General features: G+C 43.2%; 1 protein-coding gene across 8 annotated transcripts in view; it reads left to right on the forward strand.

Annotated features, from left to right (window-relative positions):
- Positions 1 to 26,531, forward strand: part of LOC110523188 (cAMP-specific 3',5'-cyclic phosphodiesterase 4D) — a 392,833-nt gene that overhangs the window by 278,295 nt on the left and 88,007 nt on the right. The window contains exon 2 of one of the 8 annotated variants that reach the window (XM_036976774.1): positions 11,590 to 11,750. The exons of 6 other annotated variants lie outside the window; for them this stretch is intronic. In XM_036976774.1, the coding sequence (XP_036832669.1) occupies positions 11,635 to 11,750 (116 nt within the window). In that variant the 5' untranslated portion in view covers positions 11,590 to 11,634. Of the gene's footprint in view, positions 1 to 11,589; positions 11,751 to 24,251; positions 24,666 to 26,531 lie in introns of those variants that run through there. One more of the 8 variants, XM_036976777.1, reaches the window with a different exon arrangement.

Genomic DNA, 26,531 nt, shown 5'->3' on the forward strand with positions numbered 1-26,531 from the left:
AGCTGGACCTGTCTGAGCTGGTCCTGTCTGAGCTGAACCTGTCTGAGCTGGTCCTGTCTGAGCTGGTCCTGTCTGAGCTGGACCTGTCTGAGCTGGACCTGTCTGAGCTGGTCCTGTCTGAGCTGGACCTGTCTGAGCTGGTCCTGTCTGAGCTGGACCTGTCTGAGCTGGACCTGTCTGAGCTGGTCCTGTCTGAGCTGGTCCTGTCTGAGCTGGACCTGTCTGAGCTGGACCTGTCTGAGCTGGTCCTGTCTGAGCTGGACCTGTCTGAGCTGGACCTGTCTGAGCTGGACCTGTCTGAGCTGGTCCTGTCTGAGCTGGACCTGTCTGAGCTGGACCTGTCTGAGCTGGTCCTGTCTGAGCTGGACCTGTCTGAGCTGGACCTGTCTGAGCTGGTCCTGTCTGAGCTGGTCCTGTCTGAGCTGGACCTGTCTGAGCTGGTCCTGTCTGAGCTGGTCCTGTCTGAGCTGGACCTGTCTGAGCTGGTCCTGTCTGAGCTGGACCTGTCTGAGCTGGACCTGTCTGAGCTGGTCCTGTCTGAGCTGACTTGTGTGTGTGTGTAAATGATGTATGTCTATGGTGTATGTATTACACAGGAGGTTGGTGGCACCTTAATTGGGGAGAACGGGCTTGTGGTAATGGCTGGAGCGGAATAGGTGGAATGGTATCAAATACATCAAACACATGGTTTCCATATGAATGATGCCATTCCATTTGCTTCATTGCAGCTATTATTATGAGCTGTCCTCCCGTCAGCAGCCTCCACTGATGTACTATGTAGGCTTCTGAGCCATAAGGGGCACTAGACATCTACCACCCCACAACCAATGTCTAATTAGGGGGGAGGGATTAAGTGTTTGAGCTAGTAATATAATAATGTATTAATATTTATCGTTTACAAATGAGGTGTGACAACCAATGAATGTAGAACTTTGGATTTCACCCCCATATCAAAATCGAATGGAAGGATCATCTCTTCTCCTCTCGCTTCGACCATTCAGTGCACCTTTCAAAATGGATTGCAGTCCTCGTTATGAAATGATTAACTTTACCCTGTATATCTAAAAATGACCATATACACTGATTGTTCAGCAACACTACCAAAACTATGGCTGATGATGAACAATCTAAATAAAGTCTACTGTAAACCCATTCATCAGGTTGCCTATACAGCCAGATGAGAGTTGTCTCCGGTAATATACTTTTATTATGGTAAAAAACAATGTCCACGCGCATAGATAACAATAATAAGTTAGCAAATTACATACAGTTGAAGTCAAAATACATTTAAACTCAGTTTTTCACCATTCCTGACAATCCAAGTAAAAAATCAGTCAGTTAGGATCGCTACTTTACTTTTAGAATGTGTCAGAATAATAGTAGAGACAATGATTTATTTCAGCTTTTATTTCTTTCATCACATTCCCAGTGGGTCAGAAGTTTCCATACACTCAATTAGTATTTGCCTTTAAATTGTTTAACTTGGGTCAAATGTTGTGGCCTTCCACAACCTTCCACAACCTTCCCACAATAAGTTGGGTGAATTTTGGCCCATTCCTCCTGACACAGCTGGTGTAACTGAGTCAGGTTTATAGGCCTCCTTGCTCACACACACTTTTTCAGTTCTGCCCACTAATTTTCTATAGGATTGAGGTCAGGGCTTTGTGAGGCCACTCCAATACCTTGACTTTGTTGTCCTTAAGCCATTTTACCACAACTTTGGAAGTATGCTTGGGAACATTGTCAATTTGAAAGACCCATTTGTGACCAAGCTATAACTTCCTGGCTGATGTCTTGAGATGTTGCTTCAATATATCCACACAATTGTCCCTCCTCATGATGCCATCTATTTTTTGAAGTGCACCAGTCCCTCCTGCAGCAAAGCACCACCACAACATGATGCTGCCACCCCCATCCTTCACGGTTGGGATGGTGTTCTTCGGCTCCCCCTTTTTCCAAGCCTCCCCCTTTTTCCTCCGAACATAACAATGGTAATTATGGCCAAGCACTTCTATTTTTGTTTCATCAGACCAGAGGACATTTCTCCAAAAAGCACAATCTTTGTCCCCATGTGCAGTTGCAAACCGTAGTCTGGCTTTTTTATGGCGGTTTTGGAGCAGTGGCTTTCTCCTTGCCGAGTGGCCTTTCAGGTTATGTCGATATAGGACTCGTTTTACTGTGGATATAGATACTTTGTACCTGTTTCCTCCAGCATCTTCACAAGGTCCTATGCTGTTGTTCTGAGATTTATTTGCACTTTTCGCATCAAAGTACGTTCATCTCTAGGAGACAGAATGCGTCTCCTTCCTGAGCGGTATGACGACTGCATGGTCCCATGGTGTTTATACTTGCTACTGTTTGTACAGATGCACGTGGTACCTTCAGGCATTTGGGTATTGCTCCCAAGGATGAACCAGACTTTTTTTCCTGAGGTCTTGGATGATTTATTTTGATTTTCCCATGAAGCAAAGAGGCACTGAGTTTGAAGGTAGGCTTTGAAATACATTCACAGGTACACCTCCAATTGACTCAAATTATGTCAATTAGCCTATCGGAAGCTTCTAAAGCCATGACATCATTTTCTAGAATTTTCCAAGCTGTTTAAAGGCAAAGCCAATTTAGTGTTGTGATACAGTGAAATAATGAAATTAAACAATCTGTCTGTAAACAATTGTTGGAAAAATTACTTGTGTCATGCACAAAGTAGATGTCCTAACCGACTTGCCAAAACTATGGTTTGTTAACAAGAAATTTGTGGAGTGGTTGAAGAACGAGTTTTAATGACTCCAACATAAGTGTATGTAAACTTCCGACTACAACTGTAGGTTGTCACTCAACTAATAAAGCCTAATTTCACGCAAGCCATTTTAGCCATGCAGATGTGAAAGATCTGGAACAGGCCTCTTGCCTCGCGTTTGTCAGTGCGCCGAAGCTTGGCACAATGCCGCAGTTTGACTAGGCAACTGATATTGCCTGAGGTTGACAGTCATTGAGCTGTAAATCATTTTGCATGCCGAACAACAGTTACATGCAGTTCCACATTGAAGGAGAGGGCGCATCAGTTGTCACAAAAGATGAGAGGTATTTTCAGAAGGTTAGAAAGGATGTAATATGTAGGGTGTCCAATCAAAACACATCTTTTGACCAATGGGTAAAATATGTCAATTGTGTAGATACTCCTCTAAGAAAACCAATGGTCCAAACCTCATGTCTCTATCATAATCTGTTCAAAAGTTGTTGGAGTTTTTACCTTTGTAGCATGGCCAGCATTAATGTGACTAAATCAACGGAGGCCAGAGGATTATTCTCTTTTTTTTAATCTGAAAAATATGATTGTGTCATCTAGGCTGGATGCTGTGTGAGAATGAAGGCAAACTGACAGGCTCAACGTTTGAACTCGACATCTTTCTACATAAAACAATATACAGTAGAGCCTGATATCGATTTTGACACATTTTTTTTTTTTAAGTAAGAAAAATAAGTAACACAATGAAATAACAATAACGAGGCTATGTGCGGGGGTACAGGTTAGTCAAGGTAGTTGAGGAAATATGTACATGTAGGCAGGGGTAAATTGACTATGTATAAATAATGAACAGCGAGAACAGCAGCTTAAAAAAGAGGGTCAATGCAAATAGTCCGGGTAGCCATTTGATTAACTGTTTAGCAGTCTTATGGCTTGGGGATAAAATTTGTATTATTTATTTATTTAACCTTTATCTAACTAGGCAAGTCAGTTAAGAACACATTCTGATTTACAATGACGGCCTACCGGGGAGCAGTGGGTTTAACTGCCTTGTTCAGAGACAGAACGACAGATTTTTACCTTGTCAGCTCGGGGTTACTGGCCCAATGCTCTAACCACTAGGCATGATAGTTTGTTAGTAATGTGGACGCCAAGGAACTCTCTGGTTCCTTAGCTTAGTGATGAGCATTGAGGGCACTATGGTGTTGAACGCTGAGCTGTAGTCCACAAACAGCATTCTCACATAGGTGTTCCTTTTTCCCAGGTAGGAAAGGCCAGTGTGGAGTGTAATGGAGATTGCATCATCTGTGGATCTGTTGGGGCGGTATGCGAATTGTAGTTGGTCTAGGGTTTCTGGGATGATGGTGTTGATGTGAACCATGACCAGCCTTTCAAAGCACTTCATGGCTACAGACATGAGTGCTACGAGGAGGAAGTCATTTAGGCAGGTTACCTTGGCATTCTTGGGCAGAGGTGGTCTGCTTGAAACATGTAGGTATTACAGACTCGGTCAGGGAGAGGTTGAAAATATCAGTGAAGACACTTGCCAGTTGTTCAGCGCATGCTCTGAGTACGTGTCCTGGTAATCTGTCTGGCCTTGTTGACCTTTTTAAAGGGCTTACTCACATCAGTTACAGAGAGCGTGATCACACAGTCGTCTGGATCAGCTGGTGCTCTCATTCATGGTTCAGTGTCGCTTGCCTCAAAGTGAGCATAGAAGTAATTTAACTTGTCTGGTAGGCTCGTGACTGGGTTTCCCTTTGTAATCCGTAATAGTTTGCAAGCCCTGCCACATCTGACAAGCGTCAGAGCTGGTGTGGTAGGATTCAATCTTAGTCCTGTATTGATGCTTTGCCTGTTTGATAGTTCGTCGGAGGGCATAGCGGGATTTCTTATAAGCGTCCGGGTTAGTGTCCTACTCTTTGAAAGCGGCAGCTCTAGCATTTAGATCAGTGTGGATGTTGCCTGTAACCCATGGCTTCTGGTTGGGATATGTTTTTTTATTTTTGTTTAATTTTTGTACCTTTATTTAACTAGGCAAGTCATATCCGTACGGTCACTGTGGGGACGACGTCGTCAATGCACTTATTGATGAAGCTGGTGAATCGTTACATCCCTGGTATACTCCTCAATGCCATCGGATGAATCCTGCTGGTAGAAATTAGCTAATGATATTTTAGAGAAAGACCCCACTAAACAAGATATTTTAGAGAAAGACCCCACTAAACAAGATATTTTAGAGAAAGACCCCACTAAACAAGATATTTTAGAGAAAGACCCCACTAAACAAGATATTTTAGAGAAAGACCCCACTAAACAAGATATTTTAGAGAAAGACCCCACTAAACAAGATATTTTAGAGAAAGACCAAACTAAACAAGATATTTTAGAGAAAGACCAAACTAAACAAGATATTTTAGAGAAAGACCCCACTAAACAAGATATTTTAGAGAAAGACCAAACTAAACAAGATATTTTAGAGAAAGACCCCACTAAACAAGATATTTTAGAGAAAGACCCCACTAAACAAGATATTTGTCTTGGTAAAATGTATTTTAGAACTTAAGGAAGTGAAATTTCATCATCAATGTGCGTTTTCACCCTGACACCCTATAATATGAGCACAGTGTTTTTGTGAACGGGCTATTCGTAACGTTTGAATTGATTTTCTGACCGATGCACGATACAGTACATTTGGATCCATTTGGGTTCCGCAGACCGTTGCACTTGTATCTTAAACATTTGAATCAAGAACCAATACAAATCGGTGAATCGTTACATCCTAGTATTTACAGTATTTTTTGCACTTTGCACAATTATTTTGCACTACTACGAAAATGCAACCCATAGTTAAAAATGAAGGATCTGAGTTTAACCTGAGGTAGATGGGGTCAGTGGACTGGTGTACTGGCTTTCCAGTCAGCCAGGTGAATGACTCATAGGTCTCTATTACATGACAGATGAATAGTCAGAGAGACCTCTGTGACATCCACCAGCATGTCACACAACACCCAAACCACCCACCAGCACTCACAATGCCTTTGAGGACATCTGTCTGTCGTGAAAATCAGGACACATGTCATATCAATTAAAAGATAGGTGCACAGCTCTGACTCGATAACAAACATTTGAAATACATCAAGCCTTTTAGGCTAAAATGTCATGTTTTTAACCAGAACTAAATAGATTTTTTTGCTATCGGGGGAGTGTTGCACCTATTTTTCTTGATGTTGCTATGATTTTTGGCTGCACCTTGACTCACATCGGTTGATGTGCAATCCTCACGTCCTGTAGATAGCCAGCTGAGCTTGGGCTCCTCTCAGTACGACTTCCCATGGCAGTGAGTTTCTTCTTCTATCATTGCATTGGCCTGCTCTTTGGGGCATAAGTACATTGCCATTAAGCACTTTGTGACAAATATAAAAAGTGATATGCACTTTGATTGATTTGTCCGGAACCATATATTTTGACCATAGGAGGTTGCCTTTGAAGTACACTGATACACATGGTGGGTTACTATGGCACTATATAGCCATCCATGGATAATACTGTATGTGTCCTCAATATCACAATAACCCAGATTATGTAAATGTTATGATTCTGTACTAGTTCACATTGACCCTGTCTCGTGGCTGAAGTAAACATTAGTCATATTGAATGGGCCTGTGTCTTGTGTTTTACAGCTGGTTAGTCCTAGTGGTGCTTGATTGTGCCTTTAAGTGCTAACCTGGTTTATCACTAGCTGTCATACAAGATCATGACAATGCCACCCACAGATTGCTGTTTTTGTTTGTGCTGTTGAATAAGGACACATCAGTATTACCTCTCCATCTGGTCGGGGACAGGTAAGGGTTCGGTCAGGGTTGCCAGATTGTCCCCAGAAGTTTCCAGAGGCTTTGCTCCATGGGCAGAATGAGATCCGTAGACAGCAGCACCAGGATCCCTGCTCTGTATGGATGAGGTCACTCGGGAGGGGGGGGGGGGGGTGTCACCTTACCTGGGCCTCCCACCTTTATTGGATAACAACTATTGGACATTAGCCCACGCCTCTGCACTTGTTGGTAAATATTGAGTGGAGCTGTGGTGCTAACAAGGTGCTAGCAGCCTACCCTTCAGCAGTAGGAGCATATTGAGTGAAGATGGCAACCACCTGCTTGTCAAGTCTGTGCATTTAAGTTAGCCTAGAAAATGAGTAGCGTTAGCGAGGTATTAGCAAAATGCTAAATGACTCAATCTGAGAGTTAGCCTATATAGCGAGTTATCAAGGTGCTAGTTGAGTATTGAGAGGTCTGGTGTATTGCGAGGTCTGGTTTATTGAAAGACTTGAGCATTACGAGATCTCTCTGAAGATGAGTCTGCCGGCTAGCTGTGAGCTCCTGTCTCTGGAGAGGACATCCAGACAGCGCCACACACACCCTCCCACCAATGGCTCACCGTCCAACGGCTCGCCATTCGCAACCAACAAGCCAATTGACATTAAGCCAAAGAAGAGATGGTATGCCCTCTGAGCGCCTGTTTGTTTGTTGTTCTAAAAGAGTTTAAGATAGGAGTGGTAGCAACCTTTTACAGCTACCTACAGTATTTTGGGGGATTACTGTCTAAGGGAATGTTATGTATATGTACTACCTAGTACTCATGTAGTATTTATCTCTGGAAATTCATTTTTTTTGTTGTTGAAAGAACAACCAAAATGTAGGTACAACAATGAGTAGTCCTTAACTACATTTACTTATTAGCTTGTTGCAAGGTCTTTACATAGATTATTCCTTCTGTTCTGATAGTGTTTCTGGCTATGTAGGCCCTATGTAGGCCCTATGTAGGCCCTATGTAGGCCTACTGTGAAGTACAGTATTATGTGGATTATAATTAATGGACATTTTTGTTGGGGTTGATACTTTTTTTGCTAAGGGAAAATCAAGTCTGAAATTACAAACGTCAGAAGCCTTTTTAAACCTCAAATGTACTACAAGTTTAGCATTTCCTGCATGGCAGGAAAGTTATCCTGTAACAGGGTGTTAAAATTAAGATCCTACATCTGTAGTCACCCACAGTAACCTATATTAGACCCAATATTCTCATCTCACATTGTGGACCCCTATTTTTCCATGACACATAATAATCGGCATAAATATTGTTCCTCGTGGTGTGTTCTGTGTGTCATCCGCTGCAACGTACCAGACGTTGATCACATTATTTTAGACTTATATGACATCATCTAACCTCGACATAACCCTTTAAGGATTCATATATTTCCCGTCTATCTCCCTGACTGAGTTGCCTGTTAGAAAAATCTCTCTTACCTTCCTTTCAAATGCCAAGTGTAATCTCACGCTTCAGTTCTGCTGTGTCCTAAAAGGCTTAGCACCACAAGAGTTGTTCAGTGTCAGCTGCTTTCAGCCAAATGCGCTAGCCTGGCTATGAGGAAGGAAGCCTTGACTGTAACAAGACATTAAATAGACTGAAGAGGAATGATGGGGACTTGAGAGAACCCTTGACCAAAAGGCTACTACTGACCAATGTGCCCGTGTGGCTATATAGCCTACATTAGTGGTCCCTGGGAACCAGTCCTGGTCCTGAACATCTACAGGGTTGGTAGGCTTTAGCTCTGACAAATCTCATTAAACTAAACACGGTGTTGATGAGAAGTCAGGTTTTTAATAAGGTCGGTGCTTACATTTCACACATGTACACGTGTTTATTATACGCATGTGTGAATTGGACATTCGTTTTTTTGCATATTTCACTCCCTCTGAGATACCCTCAGACAGTGGGGTCACGGCCAGGGATCAGCCATTATTGACGGCAACACCTGGAGCAATTAGGATTAAGTGCCTTGCTCAAAGGCACATCGACCCTCCCCTAACACATCCCCTTAGGTGTGTTATTGCTGGGATGGAACAAAAACCTGCACATCCTGTAACTCTTCAGTACCAGTTTGGGGACTTATTGGGGATGCTCAGGAATATCAGTCCTCAACCTGAAGTGCCACCCCTTTGCACTATTGAAGCGGGATGAGTTTGAAGGCTTCGGAAAGGGCGGTTACATGCTTTTGCAAAGCAGAGGGGACTGAGTTCGAGTCTCTATGGACTGGAGGTGATCATGGGGAAGCAGTTGTCCTTTCCACAAGCATCTTCTCATGTCAGGTTGGGGTTACATCTGTATATTCTTTCTGTTTTACAGCTTGTAAAACAAAGTTCCACAAGAGCAACAGCGTAAATTAAGCCACCCTCAGGAAAGCTACGTATTTCTGAATGGTGTGAGAGAGAGGGGGAATGAGACGGAAGGGAACAATCACCTCCTGGCCTTTCTCAGTTCAAGAATACTTCAACAGTACAGAAATACTGTGTATGAACTTTCAACACACATCTTGAACACACTGTGAATGACTGCAATGGAACTCCTCTAATTTGAGTGTCCATAACAGAAGACTTCATTTCTTCTAACTAATTCAATTTGTGTAGTTGCATGGATACCGGTTTGTTTGGCATGCACAAGATAAAAGAGAGATGAAAAACTAAGGGATTGACACTTAAGCATGCATGTCAAAGGAGAGGAACTGTACCACAGCACTATCAGTTAGTTTAATACTGTACTGTATGCTCTGCTGCCTGCTACCACATTACAGTTGGCCTAGTTTTAGGCTGTATACTCTGCTGCTACCACATTACAGTTAGGCCTAGTTTACTATTGTATAAACCAAATCATAATGTTTGTAAACAAAGCCGTTCTGGTAGTTCCGGGTTGCAAGCGTCGGAAAGTCTAGGTCCAAGAGGCGTCTAAACAGCTTCTACCCCCAAGCCATAAGACTCCTGAACATCTAATCAAATGGCTACCCAGACTAACCCTACATTTATTTCTTATTCTTATCCATATTTTTAACTGCATTGTTGGTTAGGGGCTCGTAAGTAAGCATTTCACTGTAAGGTCTACTACACCTGTTGTACTCGGCGCATGTGCCTAATACAATATGATTTGATTTGAAAGCCGTACTAGCTAAATTATCTAATTAATAATTAATATGCAATATTTATATAAATTATCAACACTACTCTCTTGTTGACAAGCCTCCATTTGTCTAGGTTTTAGCTAGATAGTTAGCTTGCTTCATTCATGGAGGTTATGCTAACTAGCTACAAAGCCCATCTGTAGCCTCTGACTAACCAGCTGAGTTCCAGTTATGGTCTCGTAGTTTTTCTGCTATCTTGTTTGAACACCGAATGACCACCAGTGGGAGCGCTAGCTAGCTAGATATTCCTGCCTCAGCTAGTGGCATTGTATTGGCTATCTTGTTTGAACACCGAATGACCACCAGTGGGAGTGCTAGCTAGCTAGATATTCCTGCCTCAGCTAGTGGCATTGTATTGGCTATCTTGTTTTTATTTTATTTTTTTATTTTTTTATTTCACCTTTATTTAACCAGGTAGGCAAGTTGAGAACAAGTTCTCATTTACAATTGCGATCTGGCCAAGATAAAGCAAAGCAGTTCGACACATACAACGACACAGAGTTACACATGGAGTAAAACAAACATACAGTCAATAATACAGTATAAACAAGTCTATATACGATGTGAGCAAATGAGGTGAGATAAGGGAGGTAAAGGCAAAAAGGCCATGGTGGCAAAGTAAATACAATATAGCAAGTAAAACACTGGAATGGTAGATTTGCAATGGGAGAATGTGCAAAGTAGAAATAAAAATAATGGGGTGCAAAGGAGCAAAATAAATAAATAAATAAATATGTTTGAACACCGAATGACCACCAGTGGGAGCGCTAGCTAGCTAGATATTCCTGCCTCAGCTAGTGGCATTGTATTGGCTATCTTGCCGGCACGCATGGATGAATGCAGATGTAAGTCATATAATGTTAGCAAGCAAAGACAACCCTAATTTTCAATTAATAAACTGGCTTGGAAGATACAACAGCACACAAATATTTCCTTACCCGATGCTAATGATGGTTCTATAGCCTGCCTGAGTTGCTCAGTTGAGGTTAGGCTACGAGGTTATCAGAAAGTGTCTGGCATAAGCCGTAGCCTACATGTCGACATGTAATCGCAATTTGAGAGTTATGTTATACACAGAAAATAACAATCTCTGTTTAAAAGACTATATTATTGCTTGCCTGTGATGTCCTTCACACAGGGTATCATGTTATTACTTATTGTTTATTGCAAACAAACAGTTTTGGACTTGGCACACTAACCTCACATAGGCAGGCAATTAAGGTAGTGGCTCACTACTGTCATCTGCTGGATAATTTAGAGATTATACCATGAAATAGCACTGCGCCGTTTACAATGGTTCATGTTATTGAAAAGTTGATTTTGCCTGCTCCTTACCGTACTGTCAACTACAATATGCGATTACTGATTTGTAAATACTGAGCACAACCATGCACAGAACGCAACTTTTGCCACCCATAACTAAACTTGTTCGCTATTGTGACACCATGGTGATCTCTCCTATACTCTGCTGCTACCGCATTACAGCCAGGCCTAGTTTAATGCTGTATTCTCTGCTGCCTGCTACCACATTACATAGCAGTGAGGCCAAGGCAAGCCCTGCAGTGAGTTCATTCACTAATGAGCTTATGAAGGAAGTAGGGCACTAGGGCCTTTGCACCACAGGCAAAATAAGGAGAGTCTGGTTACAGAGAGTGAGAGAGAGAGAGAGAGAGATGTAGAGAGAGAGGGACAGAGAGCAAGACAGAGAGAGAGAGAGGGACAGAGAGAAAGAGAGAGCAAGAAAAAAAGTGAGAGAGCTTTAGGCGTTTTTCGAGCCTGTCCAGGAAATGCAACAGAATTAGTCATTCAGCAGCCTTGTATTCTGACACACACTCAGCCTCCCCCTGCAGTGTCGCTTCCAGTCCCCTCCCTGAGGTCTGTCATGGAACCCCTGGACCACACATTCTGGACCTCTGGACTGTGCCCCTGGAATCCTGTGCCCCCTGACCAGGTCTCAGGCCGAGGCACCAAGCGAAAACGCTTTCTCAAATCTTACAGGTAGGACCCCTTGTTGCCGGGGGTTACCAGGTAGTTTTTTTTTATTGTGAAGCGCACAGTGCTCGATCTAGTCAGTAATAGGCTAATAGAGTAATAGAGGCAGTAATAGAGGAAAACAATATGTTTTTTGGGGGGGGGGAGAGGGGGCACATTTAGGAGTATTGATTCATGTGCATTGTCCATGTCAAATACGTTGACTAGAGTCAAGTAAAGAAGTAGGTAGGCTTCTGAAATTGTACAGGTGTAATTGTGTTGCTGTGCCTCTCCTTGGTGCTCTTTGTTTTAATAGATTACATTTGGTGGTTTATCTTAAACTGGTGTTTGTCTCTCATAACAGTGGAAATTGCTTGTGAAAGTCCCCATATCACTGCTGTTGTGATGGGGACAGGGGTTTTAGCGATAGCTTGCATTGACAGAACACAGTCCTAGCTTCTCTGATTATGTACCTCATGTCGTTGCCAAATGCTGTTCTCAGCTTCTCCACTTCCTAAGCTCTGGTATTGTACAGCTTAGTGAGGTGAGCTCTTAGGTCACGCGCTGTCCTAACAACCGCTTACTACAGCACTTCATGACATTCAGGTGAACCATACAGAGGCTTATGGGAAATGACGTTGCAGTGTGTTTATCGCCAGATCATACCTAACAGTGATTGTTCAATGTCTTAGTACAGTGTTTTCTAATCCTAGTTCTGGTCCTGGAGACCCAAAGGGGTGTGTACAGATTTGCCACCTAGCACAACCACTAACACACCTGATTCAAATTAACAAAGGCTTGATGATGAGACTAGTTGAATCGGGTGTGTTAGTGGTAGATTGCAAAAACTAAATGTGAACCCATTTGGATCCCCTCGACCAGGATTGGGAAACACTGACTTAGTGGGTTGGACCTGGTCCCAGATCTGTGCTGTGTGGAGGAATGGAGGAACTTAACAGGGTGTCCCCCTATGGAGGGGCTTAACAACAGGGTGCCCCCCTATGGAGGGGCTTAACAACAGGGTGTCCCCCTATGGAGGGGCTTAACAACAGGGTGTCCCCCGATGGAGGTGCTTAACAACAGGACGTCCCCCGATGGAGGTGCTTAACAACAGGACGTCCCCCGATGGAGGTGCTTAACAACAGGGTGTCCCCCTATGGAGGTGCTTAACAACAGGGTGTCCCCCGATGGAGGTGCTTAACAACAGGACGTCCCCCGATGGAGGTGCTTAACAACAGGGTGTCCCCCGATGGAGGGGCTTAACAACAGGACGTCCCCCGATGGAGGTGCTTAACAACAGGACGTCCCCCGATGGAGGTGCTTAACAACAGGACGTCCCCCGATGGAGGTGCTTAACAACAGGACGTCCCCCGATGGAGGGGCTTAACAACAGGACGTCCCCCGATGGAGGTCCTTAACAACAGGGTGTCCCCCTATGGAGGGGCTTAACAACAGGACGTCCCCCGATGGAGGTGCTTAACAACAGGGTGTCCCCCTATGGAGGGGCTTAACAACAGGGTGTCCCCCGATGGAGGGGCTTAACAACAGGGTGTCCCCCCGATGGAGGGGCTTAACAACAGGGTGTCCCCCGATGGAGGGGCTTAACAACAGGGTGTCCCCCTATGGAGGGGCTTAACAACAGGGTGTCCCCCTATGGAGGGGCTTAACAACAGGGTGTCCCCCACTATGGAGGAACTTAACAACAGGGTGTCCCCCCGATGGAGGGGCTTAACAACAGGGTGTTCCCCTATGGAGGGGCTTAACAACAGGGTGTCCCCCGATGGAGGTGCTTAACAACAGGACGTCCCCCGATGGAGGTGCTTAACAACAGGACGTCCCCCGATGGAGGTGCTTAACAACAGGGTGTCCCCCTATGGAGGTGCTTAACAACAGGGTGTCCCCCGATGGAGGTGCTTAACAACAGGACGTCCCCCGATGGAGGTGCTTAACAACAGGGTGTCCCCCGATGGAGGGGCTTAACAACAGGACGTCCCCCGATGGAGGTGCTTAACAACAGGACGTCCCCCGATGGAGGTGCTTAACAACAGGACGTCCCCCGATGGAGGTGCTTAACAACAGGACGTCCCCCGATGGAGGGGCTTAACAACAGGACGTCCCCCGATGGAGGTGCTTAACAACAGGGTGTCCCCCTATGGAGGGGCTTAACAACAGGACGTCCCCCGATGGAGGTGCTTAACAACAGGGTGTCCCCCTATGGAGGGGCTTAACAACAGGGTGTCCCCCGATGGAGGGGCTTAACAACAGGGTGTCCCCCGATGGAGGGGCTTAACAACAGGGTGTCCCCCGATGGAGGGGCTTAACAACAGGGTGTCCCCCGATGGAGGGGCTTAACAACAGGGTGTCCCCCGATGGAGGGGCTTAACAACAGGACCTCCCCCGATGGAGGGGCTTAACAACAGGACGTCCCCCGATGGAGGTGCTTAACAACAGGACGTCCCCCGATGGAGGGGCTTAACAACAGGGTGTCCCCCGATGGAGGGGCTTAACAACAGGGTGTCCCCCGATGGAGGGGCTTACCAACAGGGTGTCCCTTGATGTTGGGGGTTAACCTGGCATAAACTGGAAGTCCCATGGGGTGACCCGTTCAGTACTGATAACAAACCTGGCTGAGAAGTCCATGCAGTGCACGCAACCAGACAGACGATTTCTCAATGAAGTGTCAACTCTGTGGAACATGTTGCTGTACATACAGTATCAAATGCACTTCTGAAAGAACTACAAAGAAAACCACTATCTGTAAAAAAATAAATTGAATAATTGTGCCATCCATAAAACCAAATACTTTAAGACTTTTAGTCAAGTAGTATTTTACTGGGTGACTTTCACTGTTACTTGAGTCATTTTCTATAAAGGCACCTTTACTTTTACTCAAGTATGACAATTGAGTACATTTTCCACCAACAAAACGGTCCAAGCTGCTTAGCATTAAAGTGTCTACTAAATGACCATACTGTAGGCTGTGTGATGCAATCAGATCAGATTGTCTTTTTTTCCTGAGCAACTTGCAGGTAGGGAGTACTGCTGATAGCGATTGCAGTATCAACTCTATGGCATTGTTGGCATCATTCTGCAACCAACGGAGCAAACGTGTTTGATGATGGGAAAAGCTGCAAATATACGGTGCATTCGGGAAGTATACAGATTCCTTGACTTTTTCCACATTTTATTACGTTACAGCCTTATTCTAAAATTGATTCAATTGTATTTTTTCCTCATCAATCTACACCAATACACCATTAGAATTTTTAGCAGATTTATTAAAAATAAAAAACTGAAATATTACATTTACATAAGTATTCAAACCCTTTACTCAGTACTTTGTTGAAGCACATTTGGCAGTGATTACAACCTCAAGTCTTATTGGGTATGATGCTACAAGCTTGAAACACCTGTATTTGGGGAAGTTCTCTAATTCTTCAATGCAGATCCTCTCAAGCACTGTCAGGTTGGATGGGGAGCGTCGCTGCACATCTATTTTCAGGTCTCTCCAGAGATGTTTGATCGGGTTCAATCCGGGCTCTGGCTGGGCCACTCAAGTGCATTCAGAGACTTGTCCCGAAGCCACTCCTGTGTTGTCTTGGTTGTGTGCTTAAGGTCGTTGTCCTGTTGGAAGGTGAACCTTAGCCCCAGTCTGAGGTCCTGAGTGCTCTGGAGCAGGTTTTCATCAAGGATCTTACTGTACTTTGCTCTGTTCATCTTACCCTCAATCCTGACTAGTCTCCCAGTCCCTGACGCTGAAAAACATCCCCAAAGCATGATGCTGCCACCAACATGCTTCACCGTAGGGATGGTATTGGCCAGGTGATGAGTGGTGCCTGGTTTCCTCCAGATGTGACCCTTGGCATTCAGGCCAAAGAGTTTAATCTTGGTTTCTTGTTTCTCATGGTGTGAGAATCCTTAGGTGCCTTTTGGCAGGTGCCTTTTGGCAAACTCCAAGCAGCCTGTCATGTGCCTTTTACTGAGGAGTGGCTTCTGTCTGGCCACTCTATCATAAAGACCTGGTTGGCGGAGTGCTGCAGAGACGGTTGTCCTTCTGGAAGGTTCTCTCATCTCCACAGAGGAATTCTGGAGCACTGTCAGAGTGACCATAGGGTTCTTGGTCACCTCCCTGACCAAGGCCCTTCTCCCCTGTTTGCTCAGTTTGGCTGGGCGGCCAGCTCTAGGAAGAGTCTTGGTGGTTCCAAACTTCTTCCATTTAAGAATGATGGAGGCCACTGTGTTCTTGGGGACCTTCAATGCTGCAGACATTTTTGGTACCCTTTACCAGATCTGTGCCTCGACACAATCCTGTCTCAGAGCTCTGCGGACAATTCCTTTGACCTCATGGCTTGGTTTTTGCTCTGACATCCACTGTCAACTGTGGGACCTTATATAGATGCCTTTCCAACTCATGTCCAATCAATTGAGTTTACCACAGATGGACTCCAATCAAGTTGTAGAAACATCTTGAGGATGATCAATGGAAACAGGATGCACCTGAGCTCAATTTCAAATCTCTTAGCAAAGGGTCTGAATGCTTACGTAAATAAGGTATTTTATTTATTTATGTTTTAATTCATTTGCAAAATATTACAAAACCTGTTTTCGCTTTGTCATTATGGGGTATTGTGTGTAGATTGGTTGAGGAAAAGCATTTTTTTTTATCCATTTTAGACTAAGGCTGTAACATAACAAATTGTGGAAGAAGTCAAGGGGTCTGAATACTTTCCGAATGTACTGTATTAGTACTACACTCAGTTGTGGTTACATGGTTTGTGATAGTGTTTCGTGATAAAGGTTTCAATGGTAGTGTGAAGGCATTGGTCAAACTTCCAGAGAAAGATTAGGCTGGTTTCAAACTGGAAACTTTAACCAACCCGAAGCTGTTGCAAGCTGTCTGAAAATGCCACAACGTCAAAATCATCTAGTTACTGTAAGAGGCTAAGAGCACATGTTCTCATTTGGAGAGTGTGAAAAGCAGAAGTATATTTAAATGTGGTGGCGTGATAGTGGGAAAGAGAAGATTGTCTGACCCAACTTTCTTTCCATCCTTCCCACCATCATTTCATTGATGTAGGGTTTGAATAACAGTGCTCACAGGATCATGAGAGCATAAATTGCATGTCCTTCGTAAAGTCCTGAAACATTTAAATTCAACATTTGCTTAGCATAAAGTAAATTGTTGCAGTATGTGCAAAACGAAAGAACCCAGACTAAACCACCATAACACATGTTGATGGCCTAAGCCATATTTTCAAGTTGAATAAAACGTCTGATATTGCCATAAAGAGGACATCTATAGTGTACTGTTTTTACTCATTGAGTGTTCATCAGTGGAACTTCCTTTATTTTGTGGTGAGAAACTATTTGAGGAACTGGTTTCATAATGATTTACCAAACCAATAGTGTGCAACTGCAAGCAGCAATTCGGGGCCTCCCGCTAGCACAGCAGACGGAGGCTAGGGCAACACTGTGTACTAGCTAGCTTTATAGTTAGCGACACTGTGTACTAGCTAGTTTTATAGTTAACGACACTGTGTACTAGCTAGCTTGATAGTTAAAGACACTGTGTGCTAGCTAGCTTTATAGTTAATGACACTGTGTACTAGCTAGCTTTATAGTTAACGACACTGTGTACTAGCTAGCTTTACAGTTAGCGACACTGTGTACTAGCTAGCTTTATAGGTAACGACACTGTGTGCTAGCTAGCTTTATAGTTAACGACACTGTCTGCTAGATAGCTTTATAGTTAACGATACTGTGTACTAGCTAGCTTTATAGCTAACGACACTGTGTACTAGCTAGCATTATAGTTAACAACACTGTGTGCTAGCAAGCTTGCTACTTAGCTAGCACACAGCGTCACCCCCGCCCCTGCCTGTCCTTCGCTCCTGCCTGCCAAACACCTGCCCTCGCCGTTGTTAACAGAACTGCTGGAAAACAGTTCCCAACAGGTGGGGGTGAAGGACACTGTCTACTGGTGTACTCCTAGCTACCATTGTCGTCCCTGCCCCTTCTTATGTGGGGTTTATTGGCGGCTGGCATCCAGCGTTATTGTGCATTAACGCCACCTACTGTATTGAAGCACCCCCACCTCCCACCAGTCCTAACTTAAAAATGGACCAATAGAAGTATCAGGAACGCCCACATGCAGGAATGCCCACTTGCAGGCACGCCCCAAATTGTGGGCCGCACTTGCACCCTTCTCAAACCTCACAACAATGTCTTAGTTGCTAAAATTCTAGTAGTTTGTCTAATTTCAGTTTATGTGACAAAACAAGCAATGCATAGTGTAGAGAATCATTGTACCATCTGAACTGCTGTGAAATAAATGTTCAATAACCAAAAATATTGTATTTCCAGCTGTTTGAAGCTGGTGTACAAAACCCAAAGTAAAAAAAAAAGTAAAATCTATTTAAGAATGGGAAGCATAGAAATAGTGCACATAGAACATTGGGAGAACGCCATAATTCAGTGTTTCGAGTAGTTATATATTTCCTTATTTTACCACAAGAGGGCCTCATTTTCATGTTTTGTGCATTTCACAACAGAAGAGATGTGCTATCAGGCTGTACTGTGTCCCCTCACTCAGTGTATGACATTTGAAGAAATTAGGCATTTCTATCAATTAATTTGAAATTTCTGAAATAATTTGACGTTGTGCTGGGAATATTATGCATATTCCATGTTGTGCTGGGAGTACATGATCCAATTCCCACCTGATATTAATGAAACATTACATATTTTATTTTAAATATTTTTCAAATCATATCATATAATACAATGATTGCATGTAGTAACTGCATATTAGTAGATTGAGTGCATCATCTTATACCCTGAAGTAATGTCACGTACTGTGTGCACTCTAATCGAGACCCACAGACAAAAGCCACCCTTTCTACAGTACCACGTCACAGAGCAGTACAGTTACCCATGCAGTCACCCATCCCCCTGCTCATAGTAAAGGATGGAAACAGACTTTACGCTTCACAACAAACCCACAAGGCAGATCTGTCCAACCGACCTGACATCCCTTTGTAAAAAATAATCTCTATTTATGGTTTGAGTGCTGGTTACCACATTGGTTCTCTCTCTTTTTCTCTCTCTCTTTTTTAACCTCTCTCTCTCTCTCTCTATTTTTTTCTCAATCTCTTTCTCTCTCTCTTTCTCTTTCTCTTTTTTATCTATCCTTTTCTCTCTCTCCCTTTCTCTTTCTATTTCTCTCTCTCTCTCTCTCTCTTTTTTCTCTATCCTTTTCTCTCTCTCTTTCTCTTTCTATTTTTTCTTCTCTCTCTCTCTCTCTCTCTCCCTCTCTCTCTCTCTCTCTCTTTCTATTTTTTTTCTCTCTCTCTCTTTCAATTTTTTCACTCTCTCTCTCTTTCTCTTTCAATTTTTTTTTTCTCTCTCTCTCGCTTTCTCTTTCTCTTTTTTCTCTATCCTTTTCTCTCTCTCTTTCTCTTTCTATTTTTTTTTATCTCTCTCTCTCTCTCTTTCTCTTTTTTCTCTATCCTTTTCTCTCTCTCTTTCTCTTTCTATTTTTTGTCTCTCTCTCTCTCTCTTTCTCTTTTTTCTCTATCCTTTTCTCTCTCTCTTTCTCTTTCTATTTTTTGTCTCTCTCTCTCTCTCTCTCTCTCTCTCTCTCTCTCTCTCTTTGTTCTCTCTCAAATTCAAACTCAAGCTGTTTTATTGGCGTGAAAAACATTGTGTCAATATTGCCAAAGCAATCTCTCTTTTTTAACCTCTCTCTCTCTCTCTCTCTCTATTTTTCTCTTTTTCTCTCTTTCTCTCTTTCAATTTTTTTCTCAATCTCTTTCTCTCTCTCTTTCTCTTTCTCTTTTTTATCTATCCTTTTCTCTCTCTCCCTTTCTCTTTCTATTTTTCTCTCTCTCTCTCTCTCTTTCTCTTTTTTCTCTATCATTTTCTCTCTCTCTTTCTCTTTCTATTTTTCTCTCTCTCTTTCTCTTTCTCTTTTTTATCTATCCTTTTCTCTCTCTCCCTTTCTCTTTCTATTTTTCTCTCTCTCTCTCTCTCTTTCTCTTTTTTATCTATCCTTTTCTCTCTCTCCCTTTCTCTTTCTATTTTTCTCTCTCTCTCTCTCTCTTTCTCTTTTTTCTCTATCCTTTTCTCTCTCTCTTTCTCTTTCTATTTTTTCTTCTCTCTCTCTCTCTCTCTCTCTCTCTCTCTCTCTCTCTTTGTTCTCTCTCAAATTCAAACTCAAGCTGTTTTATTGGCGTGAAAAACATTGTGTCAATATTGCCAAAGCAATCTCTCTTTTTTAACCTCTCTCTCTCTCTCTCTCTCTATTTTTCTCTTTTTCTCTCTTTCTCTCTTTCAATTTTTTTCTCAATCTCTTTCTCTCTCTCTTTCTCTTTCTCTTTTTTATCTATCCTTTTCTCTCTCTCCCTTTCTCTTTCTATTTTTCTCTCTCTCTCTCTCTCTTTCTCTTTTTTCTCTATCATTTTCTCTCTCTCTTTCTCTTTCTATTTTTCTCTCTCTCTTTCTCTTTCTCTTTTTTATCTATCCTTTTCTCTCTCTCCCTTTCTCTTTCTATTTTTCTCTCTCTCTCTCTCTCTTTCTCTTTTTTATCTATCCTTTTCTCTCTCTCCCTTTCTCTTTCTATTTTTCTCTCTCTCTCTCTCTCTTTCTCTTTTTTCTCTATCCTTTTCTCTCTCTCTTTCTCTTTCTATTTTTTCTTCTCTCTCTCTCTCTCTCTCTTTCTATTTTTTCTCTCTCTCTTTCTCTTTCAATTTTTTCTCTCTCTCTCTCTTTCTCTTTCTCTTTTTTCTCTATAATTTTCTCTCTCTCTTTCTCTTTCTATTTTTTGTCTCTCTCTCTCTCTCTCTCTCTCTTTCTCTTTTTCTTTCTATTTTTTCTCTTTCCCTTTTTCTTTCTATCTTTTCTCTCTCTCTCTCTCTCTCTCTCTCTCTCTCTCTTTGTTCTCTCTCAAATTCAAATTCAAGCTGTTTTATTGGCGTGAAAAACATTGTGTCAATATTGCCAAAGCAACAATTTATACATTGTAATAAAATTATAAACAATAACAAATAATAATATAATATGGTAGGAAAAAATAATACAAAATTAAATACAAAAATAACAACAATATAGTAGAAATGTAATAAATATAAAAAGCTAAACATGGAAAATGAAACTATAACTCACTTCTAACTAAACAACTGTCCTCTTCACCATTGCATCAGCACGACTACCACCACCATCTTTAAACTGCTATCATTACCATCACCCTACTACCCATACCACTACTATTTGGAATGATAAACAACAATAATAATAGAAATAACAATATTGGAATAACAATAATAGTAATAACAATAATGCTACTAACAATAAGTTACTATTTACTATGCAGATGTTATTGTCTCTCTTTCTCTCACTCTCTTTGTTCTCTCTCTTTCTTTCTCTCTCTTTCTCTCACTCGCTCATTTTTTCTCTCTTTATTTCTCTCTCTTTCGCTCTCTCTTTCTTTTGCTATCTCTCTTTACGGCGAAAGCAGACCATGCGATTATCTGAGGACAGCGCCCCGCATACAAACACATGAAAATCCTTTTTCAACCAGGCAGGTGCGACACAAGTCAGGCAGATGCGACACAAGTCAGAAATAGCCATATAATAAATGCCTTACCTTTGAAGATCTTCTTCTTTTTGCAATCTCAAATGTCTTAGTGACACAATGAATGGTCGTTTTGTTCGATAAATTCCTTCTTTATTTCCCCAAAATGTCAATTTATTTGGCGCGTTTGATTCAGAAATACACCGGTTCCAACATGACTACAAAGTATCTAATAAGTTACCTGTAAACTTGGTCCAAACAATTCAAACAACGTTCCTAATCAAACATCAGGTACCCTAAAATGTAAATAAACGATCAAATTTAAGATGGAATAAACTGTTTCTAATACCGGATAAAAACAACGTGAAGTGCGCTCCAGTTCACGCGCAACAAAAGACTAAAGCCCTTCAGAGTGACACCTACAAAGAACAGCCCTACTTCTTCATTTCTCAAAAGAAAAACATCGAACAATTTATAAAGACTGTTGACATCTAGTGGAAGCCAGAGGAACTGCAATCTGCGTCATAATAAATCAGGTCTCCCATAGAAAACCAGTGGAAAACACAATGAAATATTTTTCCCTGGATGGATTGTGCTCGGGGTTTCGCCTGCCAAATCAGTTCTGTTATACTCACAGATATTATTCTAACAGTTTTAGAAACTTCAGGGTGTTTTCTATCCATATCTACTAATTATATGCATATCTTAGCTTCTGGGCCTGAGTAACAGGTAGTTTACTTTGGGCACGCTTTTCATCCGGATGTGAAAATACTGCCCCCTATCCCAGAGAGGATAACTGATTCTAATATTTTTAGCCAGATCCTAATTGGTATATCGAATTTTATGTTCCTTTTGATGGCATAGAATGCCCTTCTTGCCTTGTCTCTCAGATCGTTCACAGCTTTGGAAGTTACCTATGGCACTGATGTTTCGGCCAAGGTATGTATAGTTTTTTGTGTGCTCTGCTCTAGGGCAACGGTATCTAGATGGAATTTGTATTTGTGGTCCTGGCGACTGGACCTTTTTTGGAACACCGTTATTTTGGTCTTACTGAGATTTACTGTCAGGGCCCAGGTCTGGCAGAATCTGTGCAGAAGACCTAGGTGCTGCTGTAGGCCTGCCTTGGTTGGTGACAGAAGTACCAGATCATCAGCAAACAGTAGACATTTGACTTCAGATTCTAGTAGGGTGAGGCCGGGTGCTGCAGACTTTCCTAGTGCCCTCGCCAATTACTTGATATATATGTTGAAGAGGGTGGGGCTTAAGCTGCATCCCTGTCTCACCCCACGGCCCTGTGGGAAGAAATGTGTGTGTTTTGGGCCTATTTTAACTGTACACTTGTTGTTTGTGTACATGGATTTTACAATGTCATATGTTTTTCCCCCAATATCACTTTCCATCAATTTGTATAGAAGACCCTTTCCCTCTCTTTTTCTCTCTTTCACTCTCTCTCTCTCTTTCACGCTCTCTCTCTCTCTCTCTCTCTCTCTATCTCTCTCTCTCTCTCTCTCGCTCTCTCTTTCACTCTGTCTTCCTCTCTCTCTCTTTCATTCTCTCTCTCTCACTCTTTCACTCTGTCTTTCACTCTGTCTTCCTCTCTCTCTCTTTCACTCTCTCTCTCTCTCTTTCACTCTCTGTCTTTCACTCTGTCTTCCCCTCTCTCTCTCTCTCTCTTTCACTCTGTCTTCCTCTCTCTCTCTTTCACTCTCTCTCTCTCTCTTTCACTCTCTGTCTTTCACTCTGTCTTCCTCTCTCTCTCTCTCTCTCTCTCTTTCACTCTCTGTCTTCCTCTCTCTCTCTCTCTCCCTCTCTTTTTCTCTCTTTCACTCTCTCTCTTTCACACTCTCTCTCTCTCTCTCTCTCTCTCTCTCTCTCTTTCACTCTGTCTTCCTCTCTCTCTCTTTCACTCTCTCTCTCTCTTTCACTCTGTTTTCCTCTCTCTCTCTCTCTCTCTCTCTCTCTTTCACTGTCTTTCTCTCTCTCTCTTTCACTCTCTCTCTCACTCTTTCACTCTCTGTCTTTCACTCTGTCTTCCTCTCTCTCTCTCTCTCTCTCTCTCTCTTTCACTCTCTGTCTTCCTCTCTCTCTCTCTCTCTGTCTCTCTCTCTAAGCCACTTAGATGATAATGACAGTCAGTTAAACATTTCTTCTTTATTATTAACCCCACTACAAATCTGTCAACAGGGTGCTTGAATCCAAAACAAGCCAGAGATATTTGGGGACACAACTTGGAAGGTGGTGCTGTATTAGCTGTAGTGGTAACATGGCACGTAGGCTTTTCCCTACATAGAGACTTATGGGCCCTATTTAAAAGTAGTGTACTATGTTTTTGGGCCCTGTTTAAAATTAATGCACTATCTAGGGAATATGGTTCCATTTGACACTCAGATGCAGAGTGTTAAATGGCATGTAGAGCAACCAGACTGGTAGAGTTGATGTGTGTGTGTGTGTGTGTGTGTGTGTGTGTGTGTGTGTGTGTGTGTGTGTGTGTGTGTGTGTGTGTGTGTGTGTGTGTGTGTGTGTGTTTGCGTGTGACCCTTTGTGACACCAGCTTGCATGAGCGCGCACACACACACACACACACACACACACTTTAGGCCACACACAGAGACAGACCGGGCCCTTAGGGAGCTCCTACTCTCCACACAGCCAGCGAGGGGAGCAGAGAGGAGCAGAGACAAGTAGAGAAAGAGAGAAAGAGAGAGGGGATGGCAAACCAGGCAGAGAGAAACAGACCAATAGTAACGTAGTTAGTAGCAGACCAATATTAACGTAGTTAGTAGCAGACCAATAGTAACGTAGTTAGTAGTAGACTAATAGTAACGTAGTTAGCAAGGGGGAGATTGTAAGGAAGGGAGGAGGGAGAGACCGATAGAGGGAGGGAGAGACCGATAGAGGGAGGGAGAGTGATAGAGGGAGAGGCCAATAGAGGGAGGGAGAGACCGATAGAGGGAGGGAGAGCGATAGAGGGAGGGAGAGGCCAATAGAGGGAGCGGGTGTGTGTGACAGTCAGAAGAGAAGTAGAGTGAGAGAGACGGTGCACGAGAGACGGAGAGATTGAGTGACCAAAGCAGAGCTAGTTTGAGCAGCTAGCCAGTCCTACAGTTTGAGAGTGAAGTGGGCTTACGCCTTTAGTGCATTAACCCGTTGAGCTAAAGCCCACAGTTCCCAGGCTATGTCATGCTGACCCTATAGCCCAAGGAGGGATTAACACAGACCTGGGTCCAGTGGCGGACTAGAAAGAACGAGCGATCATACAGGGCAGTCAGAAGGCGGGAGGGAGGAGGTCAACATATGACCATGAGTATTGTGATGAAGCCCCGTTCGCGCTCTACGAGCTCTCTGCGGAATACAGATGGAATCTCAATCTGGTAAAGTTCTCCCCTTCCTCTCATTATCTTCAGTTCTCTTCTCCTCTTCCTCTCATTATCTTCAGTTCTCTTCTCCTCTTCCTCTCATTATCATCTGGTCTCTTCTCCTCTTCCTCTCATTATCTTCTGGTCTCTTCTCCTCTTCCTCTCATTATCTTCTGGTCTCTTCTCCTCTTCCTCTCATTATCTTCAGTTCTCTTCTCCTCTTCCTCTCATTATCTTCTGGTCTCTTCTCCTCTTCCTCTCATTATCTTCAGTTCTCTTCTCCTCTTCCTCTCATTATATTCTCTTCTCTTCTCCTCTTCCTCTCATTATCTTCTGGTCTCTTCTCCTCTTCCTCTCATTATCTTCTGGTCTCTTCTCCTCTTCCTCTCATTATCTTCAGTTCTCTTCTCCTCTTCCTCTCATTATCTTCTGGTCTCTTCTCCTCTTCCTCTCATTATCTTCTGGTCTCTTCTCCTCTTCCTCTCATTATCTTCTGTTCTCTTCTCTACTTTCCTCGTCTTTTCTGGCTTCTAGTAGTATGGCATGGTATTTGTCCTGACCCAGATTTATGTTGATAACTACCTAAGACGTTTTAAATGTCAAACTCTCTATGCTAATCACCACTGTTTTCCTATCAAGAGTGTGTGTGTGTTTGTGTGTGTGTGTGTATGTGCTCACGTGTGTGTACTTGTGTGCGCATGCATCTACGTGCGTAACGTCAGTTGCTCCACAGTGGCTCTCGAGTCAGATTTCATAGTGCCAGGAGAACAGTGGGGGAAAAGCACATGTGATCAAGGATCCGTCTAGTTGGAAAAGAACAAGCGCCATGCAGTCGTCCCCAAAACACAGTGATCCTCAACCCACTTTACATAGACAGGTGACCTTAGGGTGTAGCAGTGTTTCCCACAGCTTTGTTGTTTTCCAGGCGGGGCACCGCCAACAGCCACCAAGCCCAAAGGATACATTCGTAGAGAGTTACATACTGCCGCTGAAAAGAGACTGTAGAAATGCATGCTTCCTCCCCACACGTTGTTGAGCCAGTCTGACAGTGGCTATTTTAAAGCTGTGTGTGTGTGTGTGTGTGTGTGTGTATGTGCTGTATGTGTGGTGCTTCTCTTGGACTGCAATAGATGCCAATACTCATTTTAGGTGCTGCACAATACTTTTGAGGTAATATTCTAGAAGAGAAACAGGAGCTCCACAGTAGAACATTTGAGTTGCCGGTACACCGCTCCTGCCTAAGTCAAGCACTGTGTGTGTGTGTGTGTGTGTGTGTGTGTGTGTGTGTGTGTGTGTGTGTGTGTGTGTGTGTGTGTGCGAGTGTGTGTGGTCCTGCATACCAGACAGCTGTCTTTCTGTCCTGTCTACCAGACAGCTGTCTTTCTGTCCTGTCTAACAGACAGCTGCTCTCCTGTCCTGTCCTGTCTACCAGACAGCTGCTCTCCTGTCCTGTCTAACAGACAGCTGCTCCCCTGTCCTGTCTACCAGACAGCTGCTGTCCTGTCCTGTCCTGTCTACCAGACAGCTGTCTTTCTGTCCTGTCTAACAGACAGCTGCTCTCCTGTCCTGTCCTGTCTACCAGACAGCTGCTTTCCTGTCCTGTCTAACGGACAGCTGCTCTCCTGTCCTGTCCTGTCTATGAGCCAGCTGCTCTCCTGTCTTGCCTAACAAACTCCTGCTGTCCTTTTCTGTCCTGTCTAACATACAGCTGCTCTCCTGTCCTGTCCTGTATAACTGACAACTGCTCTCCTGTCCTGTCCTGCTTAACAGACAGCTGCTCTCCTGTCCTGTCCTGTCTAACAGACAGCTGCTCCCCTGTCCTGTCTAACAGACAGTTTTTCACCTGTCCTGTCCTGTCTAACAGACAGTTTTTCTCCTGTC

The sequence above is a fragment of the Oncorhynchus mykiss genome, chromosome 5, assembly GCF_013265735.2.
Source record: "Oncorhynchus mykiss isolate Arlee chromosome 5, USDA_OmykA_1.1, whole genome shotgun sequence".
NCBI lineage: Eukaryota > Metazoa > Chordata > Actinopteri > Salmoniformes > Salmonidae > Oncorhynchus > Oncorhynchus mykiss.